This window comes from Falco cherrug, chromosome 4, assembly GCF_023634085.1.
Source record: "Falco cherrug isolate bFalChe1 chromosome 4, bFalChe1.pri, whole genome shotgun sequence".
NCBI lineage: Eukaryota > Metazoa > Chordata > Aves > Falconiformes > Falconidae > Falco > Falco cherrug.
The window spans coordinates 76,008,165-76,027,556 of record NC_073700.1 but is presented as its reverse complement, the minus strand read 5'-3'; the positions used below and the strand labels follow the sequence as shown (position 1 = coordinate 76,027,556).

Sequence of the window (19,392 nt, the reverse complement as noted above, 5' to 3'; positions counted from 1 at the left end):
CCCCAAGTTTGATAAATTATATCCCATTGATAATTTTCTTGATTTATTCCTTTTGCAGCACAAAATTTACTATCATCTATGGGACAAAAAGGCTGTAACTTTGGGAAGCAAAGTGGTAGGAGATGAAATCCCCCTTGTACTCCCACATCCCAATCTCTTGGGTACATTTTTCTCCTCTAGCTTAAAATCGTAATAGGATGCCAACTGAATCCTTGCTGCACATTCATTCGAGATCAGGGAAAGTTAAAGCATTACCAATGACCTAAAAACCTGTAATTAAAGCACAGCTGTGTATCTCCCTTCAAAGAATTTTACAATTTTCTTAATGAGCTTTTTGCTACATCTCAGAGTAGCCTCTTGTTTAAGGCTGAAAATGCCTAAATTCAAAGCCGTTTGTTACAGATCTTGGAGAACCAGCACATGCTTTCTGACGTGGAACTGAGCCCTGTGCTACCCAGAGTCATGGGGAGGACTGCCCCCGCCCTTACCTGACTGCACGCTGCCGAGTCGCCTTTGTAGTGCTTCCAGCCGATTGATATAATCTGTTAAAGCTCGCTCAGGATCGTAGTTCTGCAGCTGAGAACAGGTGAAAGAGGCTGGGTTTAAATCGGCATGCATACCGTGGAACCTAGGGGCAGAACACCACAGATGTTTTAAAAAAACAAAGTTTGAAGTAAAACAAAAGTATCGGCAGACACAGTACTGACTGCACGTCCCTTAACTTACGCAGGAGTAGCCAGCACACCGTACCCATGTCACCTCCCTGCCATTTACTGCCCAAGTCATCACACTGCCTGCCCCAGAGAAACCACTTTTCCCAGCTTCCTCTTCCTTCTACTGATTTGATGCTGCATTTCCCTGGGACAACGACTGACCAGCAAATTCCTGCTGAGACAGCAGCAGAAGCCATGGTAAACTCAGGTTTGCTTTTCTATTTAGAAGCTTGTGTGAACAAGGACACGGCCATCTTTACAGGATTCTGTCTCTCTTCATTACTCTCTAGAATTAAAAATGTGGCTAAAATAGATCAAAGATTTTTTCCATGTAAACTGTTATGGTTGCCACAAAATAAGATTACAAATGTTGAGGTGGTTTACATAAAAATGAAAAACCAAAATGGCTAAAATCTGATCTTCAGTAAAAATCTGAGCTCCCAGCTCCACGTAAACTCAAAGGCTGACAGTGCTTATAAAAACGTTGCTTTTGATGAAGGACACCTGGTTTCACTGGCATCTGATTGACCGATTCCTCTGGTATCACAGCTTAGTACAAGCCAACCACAAGGGTTTAAACAAGAACAAGCATGGAGCTACCAAGCAGCTTCCACCCACGCTCTGGCCACAAGGCTGTGGCAATCCCTCCCAGCCCGCAGCAGCCCCACAGCCCGCCCCAGTCCCAGCAAGTGGCCCTGCTTTTTCCTGGCCTGCTTTTCCCTTCTTTTGGCTGAGTGCACCTGAGGCAGCACCTCTCCATGCCGTGCTCCGCTGCCAACCAGAAAGGTGGACAGGTTCGCTTGGTCGTGAAGCCTAGACTCCACAGACGTAGATAACTGTAGCTCCAGCCAGTGACCTACCACCAGTTCCAAGAACATGACATAAATCAGAGAGCAGAAGGCTGCGAGCTTTGGCCTTGATCAGGTGGTAAGTAACCACACACTGAAAGCCTAAGATGTAATCTGCTATGTATCCTTACAAAAGAAGTTTAAAAAACAATCTTCTGGCATCAAAGATTACAAACCTTAGCAGTAAGCACTGATGCATTCACTTAGTAAAACAGTGTTCTCACAGAGAAGAATAATCTAAAATAAAACGTACTTATGGTGAAAGTTTACAGGAGATCTAGGAGACTCCATGTCTGACCTGGATCTATAGGAATGCCTTTGTTCTCCATAAAGGTCCATGCCACCAGAGAATGCATCAGGCCGTAATTCATTACCTAGAAATAAAAAAAGCAACAGCTTGAAAACTAAAGAGAGTAACATCTTTTGCACTTTACTGGGAATCGAAACTGCGAGTTTTCTGTTTGCATTCACAAAACCAGTGTTTAACAAATGCAGACCACTTTCAGTCTGCTTCAGAGAAAACCAGAGGTGAAATCCTGGCTTCGCTGGTGTTAATGAGAAAACTCGCACAGACTGAGCAGGACAGGGTTTTAGTGCAGACCTAGACAGCCACGAATTAATGATGAAGCTTCTGATTCTCCTTAGGCTCATACCAAAAAGCAAACAGAAAATCAGATTTCCAAAACTTTTAAGCTGTAACAAAAGAATGACACGCTTTTGTTCCGAGGAAAAGGCCTGAGGACTGGTCAATAAGCTCTGTCATCACTGCAGGGTCCAGTAGCTGCTACAATTCCCCTGTCCGTCCCTGTCCTCAGCACCCCCTCTCAGAACTGGGGGTGCAGATCTCTTCTGAGAAACCCAAGGACGCAGCTAAAATTGTTTTTGCAAACACACTCCATACGGAAAGTTGCCATATTTTTTTTAAATCCCACCCACAACAGCAAAACAAGCCTGAAAAGCAAGCAGCCTGTGCTGAGCATGAGAAAGTCTGTGCTGAGCATGGAAACTCTCAGAAACCTGAGAAATAGGTTAATTCAAGCAATTATAGCAAAAGGAAGGGGGAACGGCATCCCACTCATTCCACATGAGGAAATACAAATGAAGACCCAACTCCATTAAGCAGCGGTGTGACTTGTGAATACCATTTTTTCAGTCATTACTGGACTATGATTTACCTGTGTTCTGGCTAAAGACATCCCTATTGATACATAGTATACCAGAGCCTGTAACTCTGTGCCATCGACGAACCAGGAACTTCATTCTGCAATTCAAATTTAAAAAAACCATTGATTATTGATAAATGAAATAGCTAAAAATAATCTGCTTGCTGTATTCTAGAAGGCATAAGAATTTCTTAAAACAGCAAGCAAATTAATGGATGGGCATCTAAAAACCTGAAGCTTGAGTAGAAGAGATCCTTATACACATCCCTAAGAAAAACATCTTTTGTCCAAATCTGCTTTCAGCTTCACCTCTGCAATTCCAGTGATTCCAGAGGTGCTGCATAAGTCTAAGTGGACAGCAAGTAGCTTAAGCCATGAAGCAACAGGGCATCAGCATTTAAAAATTATACTAAATACAATTTTTGCACTGTCACATCCCCAGAATTATAACCACAGAGCTATATAACTATGAGTAAAAGCCTCACAACAGGTACATGAATAGTTCCTTGCATTTATACTGCACAGAAGGCTCAGATCAACAGCAAACAGAAGTGCTTGAGGGTTCAAACCTTTCTGAAGAAGGTTTGCAAGCAACGTGGCAGTACTATGCAGCAATAACCTTCACTTGTTCTTCCTCATTTATTCCTATTCATCCTCAGTCTGAGACCTAAAGTCTTGTGAATTCAAAGGACTGCCTACATGGATAAAATTAGTTCACAGATCTGTATTATATTTACGTGTAAGAATTTAACCTTTAAAGGAAATCAAGCTGCAAAAAATATCTTCGTAAGTAAGGGCATACCCTCGAATTGCTAACAGTTTTCCCCCCCCTAATATTATGACTTTAATATACTCCATCTTTGCTTATCTAATACAGAGTCCTTTTCAGCTACGATGTTTGCTTATTCCTATTGCAGATTTTGCCTATGCTCTGCTCAACTTGTTGCCCTACACAGTATCTACTCTATTCATGACTACCAAAAATACGTAATTTAAACAGGATGAAACATGACAAGTTCTAGATTCAACTACAGCTAGAAAAGTGTATATTAAACGTCACAGCCCTATTTGTTCAAAAACTTAACTTCCTCCAGTTTACCTTGAAATTGCGATGGACACTCTGACTGCAGAGCGAAATCTTGTAAAACCCTTTGAATGATGAGTGATGATTTCGAGGTCTGTGTAGGAAGGCTGTCCACCCATTCGTGCAATGAGGGCCAGCGTGGCTTCTTCACACTCCTGGAATCCGCCTAGTAACAGCAGCAAATATTTTTTCTGATATATGAGAGCTTTCCGAAAGCTCTCTGCTCGTAGGTATTTGCCATAAATTCTCTACAACAAGGGGGAAAAAAAAAAGGTCCCATAAGCTCCAAGAATGATTACAGTTCTAAGACTTTTGGACATCATTACTCCTATAGTATTTCTGTGATTATTCATTTTTCACTGTCACAGAGAAGACTGTACTGCTGCTCACACTTGTTAAATGTAGTTTTGTAATTTGACGGTCACCTGAGCAGCAGGAAATATGAGCATACATGAAAGGACAACTCCATTCTTGGGGAGAAAAACTGAGTCAGGTATCTGAGGATGAAAATTTAAAAACTGAGTATCTGTTTATATATGAATAAGTAGAGTGAACACAACGATAAATCTGCCCAAATCAAAACAAAAAAAAGCAGCTGTAGTTAGTATGCGGACAACAAAGTTTTCCTACCCTTAAAACAGCATTTTCGGAATCTGATCCCAGTTCTCTGAGGAAAGCTTCGCTCCTGAGCTCTGCTCTCAGCTTGGAGAGCTCTGCATCAGCTTGTTTCAAAGATTTCTGCAGTGACAGCTTTTCTCTGTTCCAAATTTCCTTCTCAGAGGCAACAAGAGTATCGATATTAATTCCAACATCCGATGAGTGTCTAGAAGACTGAAGAAAAAAGGAAGTAAATTTGAACCACACAGTTTGGAGAAACTTGAACTGTATCATTCCAGTCATTGGTTTGGTGGAGAGCTCATAAAATTAATGATAAAATTACCCACTGATTGGATTTGAGGCCACTCTTGCATTCTAACACCTCAGAAGCAGAGAGTTTAGGAGCCTGATCAATATCCTAGAAAAATACAGCTTATCAAAAAAAAAAAAAAAAAAAAAAAGGATCATACCAGCTTTATGATCTTGAAGCTACCTGGATCTGTTTGCTACTCATCATCATGGTGATGAGATACGGATCAAAAAGAGAAGCGCATGGAATTTAAAAGAAAAGAGCAGTTAAAAAGAAGCTGGGTAAAATCACAAAGTTTACTGTAAACAGCATGAGCAGAGATATACTGACCACAGGACAAGAATAACTCACACCCATTTACTCTGCAGGGGGAAGTCAAAAGACAGACGGCTTGATCATTCCCACTTAGGTGACTAAGACAAAGAACAATACTTTCATGCCTATATATACATCATTATATCAGCACCACTAAAGACATACGTAGTCTCCAGAAGGTTGTCTGTGCTGGTAACTTTTCAGTTGTTCTTCCAGTTTCATAACAGCATTCCTCAAATTATTCTTTTCTTCACTCAGTTTGCTGACAAAGCCCGTCAGCTCAGCATTTTGTTTCAGCAGCCTCTCGGTCAAGGAGCTGGATGGAGTCCCTGGTGGCAGCACTAGCTTCAGCTAGAAGGAAGAAAGAAAACCAAAGAAAAGTTGTATTAGATCCAAGTTGCCAACTTGAAAATAAGTGGCTTACAGTGAAAAACTTTTGTAGATAATGACAATAACTTCATAATAACTTACATAAAGAAAACATAAGCGTACATGTAAACTATAGATTAACATGACTTTCCCTTTTGTGCTTATCCTGTGTATCACAGCAAAATACTTTCACACGAGCTCAGATGTACTGGCTGTAACAATTTTCAAAGCTTTTCTACTGTGTTTAGGTTTATCTAGCTTAGAGGAAAAGGAAAGCTTCAAAGTTTTTTTTCAAGTCATGTTGGAAAAACTTGCTGAAAATGCAGGTAAGGACCTAGCCAAGTGCATTTAAAATGAAACATTACTGAATTCTTTGTAACAGATTACCTCATTTTATTTTCTACAGAGGTGCACACTACTCAGTCTTCAACTGCCTTTCCTTTGGTAAACACAGATTAAGTAAATGTATTGTATCAACACAACCTAGTAAATGTTAAATGCTGATTTTAATACCAGCAAGTACTGAGCAAAGCTTCCTCAGTTACAGAAACACTGCTGTTAGAAAAAAAAAAATCTTTTCTTAAAGAAAAAGCCATGAGATTAAAAAATTTATAATAAAAAGAAGAGAAGTTTTAATGTGAAAGTTGAAAATTCACTTTTTAAGGTTATTAAAATTGAAAAAAAGAAAAGAAAAGGGTTTTTTACATTTCTGCAACTCCAGATCAGAACAGTTACTAGAGCAGATTTTCCTGTGTAGAGTACAGACCTGGCTAAGTACAGACTTAACAACTCCTTGCTGGTTTCCACTCATAACTCACCATCCAAACTCTCCCACCGAAGTTTAAACGTCGCACTCACCTCTTCCAGACAGGACAATCCAGGCAGTTTTTGCAGCTCTGAAATAACTTCTTCAATAGCATTTTGTATTGCGATGAAGTCTTGATCATCTGCTGTTTCAAACTGTAATCTGAAACAAAAGTGACAGTTTCAACAGCAGGTATCCTGACACCATGGGCCAGCCTAACAGCACTTTCCATCGATCCACATGCACTGGGACTTCAGCAAGTCACATCAGCATAGTTACCAATGACACAGCAGCATTTTCAAGACTGCTCAGTGACTCTAAATGAAATTGGCTCAATTTTACAAAGAATTTGCATAGAACAGTTCCCACTTATTTAGAAAAAAACCCATGTTCTACATGAAGCACATTTAAAACTGTGGTTCTGCTTCCCACAAATCTGTTGAATCTGTGTGATCAAAATCTTAGGGTATTTTCAGGACAGAATGAATTCCACTTTGCCCAAATGTATCAGAATGAATGTTTAATATTAAATCACCATCACAGCATAATATTATATATATATATATATATATATATATAAATAAAACAGATTAAAACCTCCCATGGACCTGGTACTGTGCTACATTTTTTTCTTAAGAAACAGTAACCCAAGAAAATAAGAATCAAGGTCAGCTTCACTTGACCATCAAGTATTTTTTTTTTCCTGGGGGAAGCAAGGGGGATGATCCATAGCAACAATCCCTATATTCATCCTCTTATACAGTGAATTATTTCATTACTAAATTGTTTTAAAATTACCTACCTACATGATACCCAAATAAACCTTATCACTTTTCAGTGAAAAAAAAAGACAATGTTGCTGTAACTTACAAAAGACCACATTAAGCATGTCAGATTTAGAGCAGCACCTGATACTCTGTGATCCTGTCTTACATCACTATACCTCAAGTACTGGGATACACGATAAAACTAGAACAACCCAAAAATCAGTTAGGCCTGCGGTCTGTGAATTACGATTAATCAATATTATTATTTCAATTATAGAAATATGAAATTATAATTATATTAATTAATATAAATATGATGACAATATATTAACTTGTTGGTTGCTATTAACAAAGCCAAGTAGCTGAAGACTGGTCTAACCTGCTAGCAGCTTTCCGAGCCAACTGCTTCAGCTTTGGAGATACATTTTGCAGCTTGTGTCTGACATTTTCCAGAATTTCAGTAGCAGCAGAGAGATCTCCTCCTCCTGTCAGCGTCGGGTAGGTCAATTCATTTGTCTTGGCTCCTTCCATTTTTTGCTGAAGGACCCAATTTCTTGTTCTGTCATTGGCTGTGTCCCAGGTAGTCTGTACATAAATATGTTTTTTTATATTTATATATATATGTATGTATGTATGTATGTATAAAATGCATGTGTCCTGGTGCTTTAAAATGGAAACATTTGATTTTGAAACACACCCAGAAATTGAAGAACAAACAATTCTGACACAGAGTTTAGTGTGAATACACTGGTGCTGTAGTGTACTACTAGACGTATTTGTGAATGGCATAGTGTGATGCCTCTCTTGACTAAGATCTACCAATCATACAGCTACAGCGTGAATCCATTCAACAAACTCAGCCAGCGGGATGCCACCAAGCCTTTCTGTTTCTTCTACCAGAAGCTGCTTTACCAGCTGTGCAGGGAATTTGGGCAACTGAGCCCATGTGTTTTGGTGACAAATTCATAGTCAGAGAAACAGGACTGGAAAAACCCACCACAGTCATGGAGGTGAGTCCACAGTCACAGGCAACTGTACTACTGATGCTGCCACAAGTGAAGCAACGTGCTGAACACGTGCTCCTCACCCGCACTAAATCCCCCTGACACTGGCCATGGAAGAACTGCAATGCCCTTACAAGGAAACCTGGGTCTATGGCTGTGTCATTGCATATGGCTAGGGGCTCTGCTGCAGGCTCAGGGAAAACGGCTGGGAAGGTGCCCAGGAGAAGCAGACCCGGGGGGTGCTGGTTGACATGTGCCGGCTGCACATGGGCCAGCAGTGTGCCCAGGTGGCCAAGGGGGCCAGCAGCATCCTGGCTGGTGTCAGAAACAGTGAGGCCAGCAGGGCCGGGGAAGTGACTGTCCCCCTGTACTGGGCACTGGTGAGGCCGCACCTTGAACACTGTGTTCAGCTTTGGGCCCCTCACACCAAGAGGGGCGTTGAGGTGCTGGAGCGTGTCCAGAGAAGGGCAACGAAGCTGGTGAAGGGTCTGGAGCACAAGGCTTATGAGGAGCGGCTGAGGGAACTGGGGGTGTTTAGCCTGGAGAGGAGGAGGCTCAGCAGGGATCTTATCGCTCTCTACAGCTGCCTGGAAGGAGGCTGTAGGCAGGTGGAGGTCAGTCTCTTCTTCCAATTAACAAGTGACAGGACAAGAGGAAACGGCCTCAAGCTATGCCAGAGGAGGTTTAGATTGGATATTGGGAAAAATTTATTCACAAAAAGGGTGGTCAAGCATTGGAACAGGCTGCCCAGGGAGGTGGTAGAACCACCATTCCTGGAGGTGTTTATAAAATACGTAGATGCAGTGCTTAGGGACGTGGTTTAGTCGTGGACTTGGCAGGCCTCGGTTAACGGTTGGACTTGATCTCAAAGGTCTTCTCCAACTAAACAGCTCCATGATTCTATATTTGACCACTGTGTAGTACCAGTGAACAAGAGCAGAGTGTTTTAAAAGTCACAGGAAGCAGCAGGAGGTTCATTATTTGAAACTCCAAGCAGATCCTGGAAAACAGATCATACTATCTGCTGCCGAGGAGGCGAAAAAGCCCCAGCAGCCACTGCCAACCTGAACCAAAGGAAGATTTGTAACTGACCACAGTGCTGGCAGGTACCTCTGAGCAGAAAAGCAAAGCGCACAAACTAAACATTGCAGTTATCAATACACTCAACGTCCTGCCTCTAGCTGTGGGTGGTTTCTAGTGCTTCAGAAGATTAAAAACTAGTAGCTAAATCAGATGAAAAGTTTCCTTCCTGGCTCCACAGACAGCTGCCAAAAAGCATGGAATGATGGCATGATGGACAAAATCATAGTCAGCAAAAAGGCAAGTCTCCTGTCAACCATCTCTGGGACCACCCACAAATCTCTCACCCAGCAACACTTATCTTACAGGGAAGTTTCTAAAGAGTTTTAAAAGTAATTTAAAAGTAATTGTAAAAGTTTCCAAACCTTTTATGAGAGAGAAAAATTTACAGGCAACAGTGGCTCCAACTTTCATTCACCTACAAATTAGGCTAAAATCTTTTATTTTTTACTTCGATTTCTTCCTTCTATTTTGTTTGCTAACATATACATATTCATGTATATGCCTGTTGTGATCACTTAATTGCTGAAGTCATTCAGAAATCACTTTTAAATATTTCAAAGCCCACTTGTGGTTTATGAACTAAAGATTAAGAGCACTGACCTGGAGCATTCCTGAGTAGAAAAAGTTCATTCCTGTGACTGGGTGCAGGGAATATTATTCTCCTATACTGCCACACCAAGTGTGTGTATACATTCAGATGCATTTCTCCTGCTCACGCTCCCTCCTTACACACCTCTACAGCTTCATTCTCAGAGGATGTGTGTGAATCGTTGTAGGTAGCAAAACTGGAATGCTTTCCCTTTCTTTGGTGCCCATATTTTGTAATCTGCAGACTATTTTATAGACTGAGTAAAGGCACAGTGACACACAATGCTAACTGAACAAAAAAATTAAAAGCTAAATTGCACAGTTCAGTATTATATATTGCTCTTAGTCCTACTGTACCTCATTTGGATTGTGGCTTGGTGTCCTTTCAGCTTCCTTTCTTCCTTCATTCTCCTGCCCTTTTTTCTGTAGTTCTTGGATTATTTCCTGCAACTTCTTTGTTTCATTCCCTAATTTATTAACTTCTTGCTTCTTTTCTCCAAGCTGCCACTGAAGGTCTTCTACTTTGGACTCCAGTTCATGGAGTTTCTTCTGTGCTATTATGTTAGCATCTTGTTCTGCTTGTAATGCTTTCCTCTGGATCTGCCTTTCTTTTTCCATTTGCTGTCTCACTTGCACAGATTCCAGTTTGTACTTCTCCATCTCACTTACTAACTCCACTATACGGTCATGCTTTTCATCCATTTGTTTCTGTAGCTCTTTAAGTAATTCCTCAGATGGATTAGGTGCTCCAGCTTGCCCCTTATCTTCAGCACTTTGAAGCTGAGCACATAGCTCTTTTTCCCTTTCTAGGGCGCTGCTTATTTCAAGAGCTCGAACCTTCTCTGATTCAAGAAGCACCTGCAACTCAGAATTACGGCCTTGTTCACGTGACAGCTGGGCAGCACTGAGTGCTTCTTGGGATTCAATTTTCTGTTGCAGATCAGTTGACAGCTGTTTCTCTTGCTCCAAAAGTTTAGTCAACTCTAAGTTCTTTTGTTTTTGATCTTCAAGTGAAAATTTTAAATCCTTAACGTTAGAAAACAGAGGAAAAGGATTTATTAAAGCCAGTTATGTATACATTACATTACCTTCTGCAAACTGCAAATATGCTACCTCTACACATATTGCTTTTAACAGACTGCGCTATTCACAATTAATGTGACAATACTCTGAATGCTACATTACATCTGATATTAAAATCTATTACAGATGTCTTTATTCTAAAATCAAATAATTTCATAAAACAGTATTTGTAACATATACTTCTTCGTGAGATACAAACAGCCATAGCTCTGAAATGGAAAACAACTAGCTGCTTTTACTTTCTAAAATTGTGGAAGTGATTTTTCAAGTAAAGATTTCAATTTTATGCCGTTCAAGTTATCGCATTTTTGTCTTTATACTTGTACTACGATACCTGCTCTCTCCCTCATTATATCTGATACTGCAGAGGTACCTAGGAAGCTACTAATGCATTTTCTCCTAAAGTAAACTCACTAATTTGGTTTTCATGAGGTGAAACTGCTGATTTTTTTAAATGGCAGCAAACAATATATGTCCTTAAATACTATCTTTTGTGAGTTAAGTTGTGGTGGGGGCTAGGTGTAGCCATGTTAGCAGTGGCCTGTCCCTTTGGATATCTGAGGGCTATTATATAAAGTAGAATTTTTTCATCTTGGCCCTAAAAAGCACAGCTGTAAAAATTCCCACCGATTTAAATGGAATTTGCATCAGCCTTTTTCTTTCTTTGCTACACAGCTTCTGTACATCTTTCTTCAGCTCTAGATGATACTGAAGACAACAGGGAGCACACATTAGACAGAACAGTAAGCTGAGATGAAATGTTAACTGAAAGAATGTTTGTGAGCTCCTTAATGTTCCAGGTCATTTGGAATTACGGAATACCTCAAGCTCTTCTCTTCCTCTTTCCTCATTGCGTTCCATTTTAGCTTTTTCCTTTTCCAAAGCCCACCGTAGCTCTCTTGATTTTTTCTGTTCGCTGGCCATTGTATCCTTGAGAATATCCAGCTCAGCTGCTTTTTCTTTGACTTCAGTCCTAAAAGAGAAATGGGCAAACTTTAGATTAGACAATGGCTTTGATCCTATCATGGTAACATCACTTACCTGATACTTATTCCACCTTGTGCACTAACATTTATTCCATTTTGTGCTACCTGCTGATGTAGTAGAGTAACAGTAAAAGCCTATTTAGAAAAACAAGCCTAACTCTAAAACAAAAAAACCCCGAAAACCAAACAAAAGAGTTGCATAGGTCAAAAATGACATAGACTGTGTCCATGCTGCTGACTTTGCAGCTGCTAGATTTTAGTGTTCAACTTAATCCAGTCCCTGGCCAAAATCTGAAAGAATGCAGGGGAAATGCATCTTGCTGTCATGTGTCTCAAAGGAAAAAAGAAAAAAAAATATCTTCCAGGAAAAAAAGAAACAAACAAACCAAACCTACACCCTGAATTATATTTTTATTTTTTTTTTTTTTGGCAAATCAATTTTGCATCCATTTGTGAAAGAATCTTGTTCCTGATGGTCTGTAACAGCTGTAAGGTAATCTATAAAGTAATACCAACTTAAACTCTGTCTTAACTTGTTATTTCTGAGCTGAACATTAAGATACCGTATGTGGGCACATCCATCTGGTAAAGGCATAAATAATAATGGCTTTCTTGAGTGCCAGATATTTAGACTGTTACCTCTGCTGTTGACTGTGCCAAAACAACACAAGTCGTAGAATTTCACATGGAGGTACTTGCAAAGTCATATTAACTCTGCAATTTTTTTCTCCATGTTCAGTTTTAGAAGCACAAAAACCTTTAATAAATACAGTATACTTACTAGCTTCTACACAGCAGCCTAACGTGTCAAAATTTAAAAAGAAACTTGTTATTAATAAATCACTAAAACTATGAATCACACCTTCTTAATCTATACAATTGCATTTTTTGTCACATGGAACAGAAATCTATTTGTTGTCACATATTTTTACAGAAAAACTGAGAAGCATTTACATGGCATGAGATCAACTTCCTTAATAAAATCAGTGTTACGATTTCAGACAACACTGAAAAATATCATCTTCACTGTCAAGACAGAAAGTTTGGCACGGAAAGCCATACCTGATGGTTTCTAGTTCCTTGAAGTGCTTGTGCTGTGCTTTAAGGGTTGCTTCAAGCTCTAGTTTGGCTTGTGCAAGTTCATTCTTCAGCTCAGCACCCATCATTCTCTCCGAGTTCAGCTGTTCCTGAAGCTCAGCTGTCCTGTCCTTCATACTGCGGAGTTCCACTTGCATCTCCAGTATCTGTGACTGCTTCTGCTGCATATTATACTCCAGCATTTCTAATGAGAGTACCATCAATATGGAAATTACTCAGTAAACAACCAACATTGCCTATTTGGGTAAAGCTTCCCCTAGCACAGAGAATGACCACAAGGCTATCACAAAGAGTGGTATTTTTAAAATAATATATTCTTTCAATAGTGGAGTGAAAGCAAAACCATGCCTTTTATACTGGAATACCTTTCATATGTTCCAAGATACCACTTCAACTCATAACATTCTTTAAAAGACTATGTGCACAACCATATCAATATTTATCATTTGAGTTACGACTTACATAACTGAAGTTATGTCTGCTTGTGACCAAATTTTTGTGACAAAACACTGACAATGAGCATTTACTTAATTTTGAGGTATACCTGTTCTCTGAACTTTTTGTTGTTCATTCTGATTGCTTCTTAGTTTACTCATTACGACTGACTATCCAACTTCGATAACTTCAAAGCTGTTGAACCTAAACACTGAAGTGCATATATGGAAAATAAACTTAAATACAAGCCTGATTTTCATAGCAACTGAAATAACTTTGTACCACTTTCAATTTGATACAAGTCATAAGTACACAGACTATGTCTTAATTTTTGCAAAATTAGTCCAGTAAGATTGAAAAAGATGAAAACTATGCATGGTCAGAACATGAGTATCAAGATCAGAGCACAAAGAAAGTATTTTTTCACCTACAATGTTATGACCACTGCCATGAAAGTGGCATATAGAAATAGACATATATTACCACAGAAGTCACCTTGGCTTTTTGAATCAATCTCTTGTCCTCTCTTTGGATTATTTTTCTTACTGTTCATCTGAGCATGTAATACTTGAATCTCCATCAGCAAACTTCTTCTGTCTGCATTCTGAAGACAGTCCATTGCTGCTCTCTGGTCAGTAGCCTATTAGCATTAGAAACACTTTAAGGTAAAACTCCAGATTTTATTAGAATATCTATGGTGTGGATCTTACATTTACTTATATATTCATAGGGCAGATATATCCAGAACATTTTCAATGAAGTCATAATTAAGTCAATATTATAATACTGGGAAGAATTGCTCGTTATTTTTGTATTTCTCTACCAGGCATAAAAAAATAATAGAATCAAAAGAGCTATCAGTTTTATGGCAAACTAATTTTCCTCACTAATCCAGAAACTGACCTCTCTGTCCCATAGCAGCCTTATCACTTCCTCTTCTTACAACTTGCTTCACATATACAAGCTACTTTTTCTCTTAGACAGTGTAAGCTAATTCTAATTAACGTAATGAAATCAAGCTCAGAACTTGTGTTTAATTCAAATTGATCTCTGAAGGCTATATTTTTTCTATAGCTGGTGCACCCAACACCTCTTCTTCCTACAAGTCTTACTTTGTTTTCACCCTTAGACTATCAAAACTACTATTAATACATGTATTTTAAATAGATTTATACATTCAAAATCTAATGTAGACAAACATCCTTTGACTAAAGTACGTTTTATATTACCTGCTCTTGTAGTCTGTGCTCTAACTGATTCATCAATATCACTGCATCTCTTGTGCCCAGTTCTGCAAGTTCGGTTTGAAATGCAGCAAGAAGAACATTTTTTTCTCTTACAAAAAGCTGTTGAATAGCATGCAGGAGTTCTCCTCGCCAGTCTGAAACACCTTCAGGAGATTCAGCACTTTCATATATCTACAGTGGTACAAAACCAGTTTAAACAGCAGAATTCAAAGACTACATCAAGCATAGTCATTATCATTTTATGTAAAGTGGTTTTCAGTGGAAAACTGAGCTTTTCTTACTTGATAACTATGTAACAAGCGTTCATACAAATGGATGTATTTATTGTACAGTTTATGATTTCTTCTGCATGCAAAAATGCTAAAGTTTTAACTGTGTTGTAGAAGGAAACAAGTTAGCTTTTTATAACTGAAAACTCTGCCCTGTGTAGTTATTATTTATGTTACTGTATCACACTATCCTTTTGATTTTTATGATGTTATATATATGTTCCTAGACTCTCACAGAACTATGTGGTAGTGTGCAGATACTGTGTATGAAGAAGATTTAATTTTATAATGATATAAAATTAATCCCCCCACTTCACATGCTGAAGGAAATGCCAAAGAAAGAAATGCAAGCTGTAATTTAAGACTTATTTTATTATCAGAAAGTGCAACATGCAGCGTTACTGCATATTTTTAAAATCTTTTGCCTCGTTGCAATATATTTAGAGCATTTAAACCTGAATTGTGAATGTGCCTGATAATGTTATCATAAATTATTTTTTATTTAGACAGAATCTTATATTATTTATACCTCAGCTTCTCTATGAAGTTGCATTTTTGCAATTAGATCTTTCAGAGATGAAATGGTGCTTAGAAAAGCTTTCCTCTCCTCAAGCCAAGACTCTGGCTCTTGCTTAAAAGGTGGGATCTCTCTTTCACCATATGGAAATTCTGTGAGAGACAGCACCTGTACGCCTTCATGATGGACTGCTCTCAGCAAACCCTACAATAAATAGAAATCAGTAATGCCAGTCCTAATAATAAAAATAATAACTACAACAACAACAACCACCACCACCTTATTTCATACATATTGGAATACTGGCACTTCTAAACTGATCAGCGTAAGGAAACTATTTTTACTTCCTGGTATCAAAACCAGAAGCGTCACCTAGTTCTTCATATCTGCCAAATGGTAAAACTTATTAAATAGGTTTATTTGTCCTCAGTTTTAAATTAAAATTCCCAAGGTTCATCTGTCAGATCAATACTCAGATTTTAAAGTGGTTTCTGATAGAAACTGACATTTTAAAAGCAAAGTCCTGGGAAGCTTCCAGGTGAGCTTTGCAATTCACTTATTGAAATCACTGTTAAGCTAAGGCTTTGCTGCAGAAGACTTGCCTTTTTAAAAAAATATAATTAAAGCACGATACCCTTACTGTTTATAATAAACACATTTGTTTACTTTCATAATGTAGGTATTATTCTACACCTATAACAACAGTATCTATACAATTGCGTAATATATGATCATGACATTACCATTAATACACAATAACTACAATAAATTATAAATTAAAGCAGTTATATTTCTTATAATTGAGAACAAGCCTACAATTACAAAACTCATATTTAACCTAATTTAACATGCAAAAAATGCATATATGTATCAGAATTATCTTAAAATCTATCTAGAATTTATTCAAAACTTATCTAACTGGCTCTTTTCACTCATCACGCAGCAGCTAATTTAAGCTTTTGATAATATCACTCTTGTTCCATAACAAAAATGACTGGGTTTATTTTACCTTAATTTTTTTTGGAAGCAAATCTGCTGAAGTTTCACCTTCGTCTATTCCTTCAGATATCATGTCAGATCCCTGGGTCTGGGCAAGATACATTCCTTGACTCCAGTCTGAACTGGAGTCTACAATAAAAGGAGAAAAAAAACATGAAAGCTGGATTACTGTGAAACTTTGAAGAACAGGCATCAAAAAAATATTTTTGTCTGTTGTTGTAACAGGTGGTTGCATGTCACCAGAGTTGATTCTAAGCCTGAAGACTACCTGTTTTATAGATTTTCTTTTCCAGTTTCAAAGCAGCAGCAGCACAACAAAACTAAAAAAACCCCAAACTTAAAATCCTAGTTTAGTTCTAGAAACAACTACTTGCACAAACATTTCTGCCAAATGACCCCCCTCCTTAATATGCTACAAAAAGGATCATGTTAATAATTGTTATTGTTCTTGGAGAAGTCAGTACCTACCATCATCTCCCACCGCTAGGGAGGTGTAGCTTTAAATTGTATCAGGAGATCATGAAGCTACACTGAAGAGCTAACATAATATGTAAGTAGAATATAGGAACTCCAGTGGGAAGATAAAAATCGGCATCTGGTGCCTTGACTCAACCCATCTCCACTCCAGTCATTTCCCTTCCAAAGCAAATTAATAGACATGGCACGCTCAGCACCTTTTGTTAGCGTGACAGGCTTCTGCATCGATCTGGGGAGTAGTTTTTATTTCTTAGAACATAAACCCTTTAATGGTAAACAATATTAAAAAAGCAGATTTCATTTACTATGCTGTTTGAAATCTATAAAAACAAGTTTCTTACCACTAGAACCTCCATCTCTAGCTTGATATGGTGAGGAATGTGCTAATCCAGAAATGGGGATTCCCTATATTTAGAAAAGAGAACAATTCAGTCTTTAATCACCCGACACTCACAATAAAGGAACTAATGCTAAGGAGCAAGAAACGGTATGAGCCTCTTTGCTCGTTCCCTGGCAATCACAGTAATCAAAACGGAGACAAGAAAGATAGAATATTTAATAGGGTGACCTACACTTGTCCCCCCTTCACAGAACAGGACAGGTCCAAGGAAGCGTCTGGTAGTCAAGCACACTCCCAAACTTAAGCTGCTGAGGAAGGGGTTCACGATCTCTCCCTAGGCCATGGAAACATTAGAACACTTAAAAGCTTTATACTTACCATGTGGTGGTTCAAACCTATCAGACATCAAACGGCAGTTTCTGTAGCAGGAACAAAAGCACAAACCAAAGTAGTTCAATGAATAATTATAGGATACATACCTCTTTGGCTTGCAGAGTTTCTATGACTTCCTTTAATGTATTGCACTCTTCAGTCAACACCTGCACTGCAACAAACTTCTCTCTCTTTAATGCTTCAGATTCGGAGATATGCCTTGTCTCCATGTCCATGATTTCAGCAGCGTGGAGTTCTTGCATTTGGTCGATTTTTTCAGTAAATTCTCTTATGATCTCTGCAATCTCTTCTGAAGAGCATCCATTTTGCAAATCAGTTTGGATTTCTGCATTTTTAACAAGGACTGGTGAAGTCTGGATACAGCTGTTGATTTCCACAGTCATGTCTGTTTGTGATGATGAGCTTTTTCTAATTAGAGTAGACTCACTGGTTGACAAATCACACAGTATTTCTGCATCCTTTTTGCTTTCAGTTTTTGCCGTTTCCTTGCCCTTTCTCATGTAACTCGCAAGCCTCTCTTCTGCTTCAACTAGATTCTCTTTGGCTTTGCACAGGTCTTCCTGAAGATGTATCAGACTTGCTTCTTTTACCTGCAAATATGGAGAATCTGAATCACAGTCCTTCCAAATGCTTAATTAAAAAAAATAAATTAAACAAATCTAAACCCTCCACACCATTAAAGCGTAGTTTACTCCTCTTTTAAAAGCAGTTATGACACACGGTAACAATAATATCTCCTACGAAACACAGCTCTATATCCACTGTTGCACTATAGGGGACTGTAAAACTACTTCAGCAACAAGCGAAGATTTGGTCTTCAGCATCAGTTCTGTTCCACTGACAGTAGGTACTGAGCGACCGTTTTTCTTAGTGGCATTCTCAGTACAAGATTAAAAAAAAGCTATAACATGCATATTTGCTCAATTAAGTTCTGTATAATTATTTGCTTTAAATACAATATGGAAAAATGCGTGATTCTTACTGCTAGTTCTTGCTGAAGTTTTTCTGCCTTTTCTCTGTAACTGCTCAGTTCTTTCTTAGCAGCAGCTGCTTCTTCTTTAACTTGCTCTAGTTCAAGTTCATTAATAAGCACATTTTCTTTTTGACTTCCCATGAGTTGTGCTCCTACCTACATGGCAACATAAGATATGGAAAACGGTGCAGAATCTTTTAAAAAGAATCAAGTATTAACAGCATTGATTGCTTTCACACCAACTTATAAAAAACCACAAATAAAAAGAGCATAGGGGGCAACAAATGTATATTATTTGAATTAACATAGTCTTAATAAATCAATCCTGAAAGACCATTTTCCTAGGATTAACTCCCACAAACTGAATAAGCATGGGAGGAAAGACAAATGTGGGAAGAAAGACTGCCTACTTGCAGTTCACTGAACTGCAAACAGAAATTGGCTACACCACACAGAAAGCACAGGGAGGAAAGCCAACAGAGTAGGAAATAAAGTCTGATAATATTATTAAATTGTTAAGACATTTATGACATTCATTCAATCTGCATTTGGTTGAAGGTCAGAGAACCTTCATGGGCCAGCACTGGGTTCTATGATGTCTCTGAACTTAAGAGTTGCAGCAATCAAGCCCACGTTTGGGCTATCAAGCATAGTCAACTTTGACCAAAGGTTTTAAATTCAGAGGCAACATAACCAGTGATGGATGCAAGTTAGGACAAAAATCTACTGGTAAAAACTACTGATGGGAAATATCTTTGGCATCCAGACAGGAAAGCAAGAAAAAGTAAACCAAAACCAAAGCATATATAAGCAAACAACTTGCCCCCCCAACCCCCTGTACAAATTGCTATCGCTCCCTTATCATTCTGAACTCTTAGATAATTTTTATAATTCTAATTTTTATCTAACTCCATGCCATGTAAAAGGGT

At 38.5% G+C, this 19,392-nt stretch overlaps 1 protein-coding gene across 9 annotated transcripts in view; it reads right to left on the bottom strand.

Annotated features, from left to right (window-relative positions):
* AKAP9 (A-kinase anchoring protein 9) overlaps positions 1 to 19,392 on the bottom strand; it is a 120,793-nt gene that overhangs the window by 774 nt on the left and 100,627 nt on the right. For 6 of the 9 annotated variants that reach the window (XM_055706577.1, XM_055706581.1, XM_055706578.1 and 3 more), the window contains 18 exons: positions 18,473 to 18,619; positions 17,577 to 18,080; positions 17,099 to 17,162; positions 16,291 to 16,409; positions 15,294 to 15,485; positions 14,478 to 14,666; positions 13,732 to 13,888; positions 12,778 to 12,997; positions 11,552 to 11,702; positions 10,004 to 10,672; positions 7,351 to 7,556; positions 6,258 to 6,366; positions 5,196 to 5,381; positions 4,439 to 4,639; positions 3,824 to 4,056; positions 2,737 to 2,822; positions 1,815 to 1,935; positions 489 to 628 (listed from right to left, as the gene is read on the bottom strand). In XM_055706577.1, coding sequence (XP_055562552.1) covers positions 489 to 628; positions 1,815 to 1,935; positions 2,737 to 2,822; positions 3,824 to 4,056; positions 4,439 to 4,639; positions 5,196 to 5,381; positions 6,258 to 6,366; positions 7,351 to 7,556; positions 10,004 to 10,672; positions 11,552 to 11,702; positions 12,778 to 12,997; positions 13,732 to 13,888; positions 14,478 to 14,666; positions 15,294 to 15,485; positions 16,291 to 16,409; positions 17,099 to 17,162; positions 17,577 to 18,080; positions 18,473 to 18,619 — 3,694 coding nt within the window. The remainder of the gene's footprint in view (positions 1 to 488; positions 629 to 1,814; positions 1,936 to 2,736; positions 2,823 to 3,823; positions 4,057 to 4,438; positions 4,640 to 5,195; positions 5,382 to 6,257; positions 6,367 to 7,350; positions 7,557 to 10,003; positions 10,673 to 11,551; positions 11,703 to 12,777; positions 12,998 to 13,731; positions 13,889 to 14,477; positions 14,667 to 15,293; positions 15,486 to 16,290; positions 16,410 to 17,098; positions 17,163 to 17,576; positions 18,081 to 18,472; positions 18,620 to 19,392) is intronic. The other 3 variants (XM_055706580.1, XM_055706583.1, XM_055706582.1) reach the window with 2 other exon arrangements.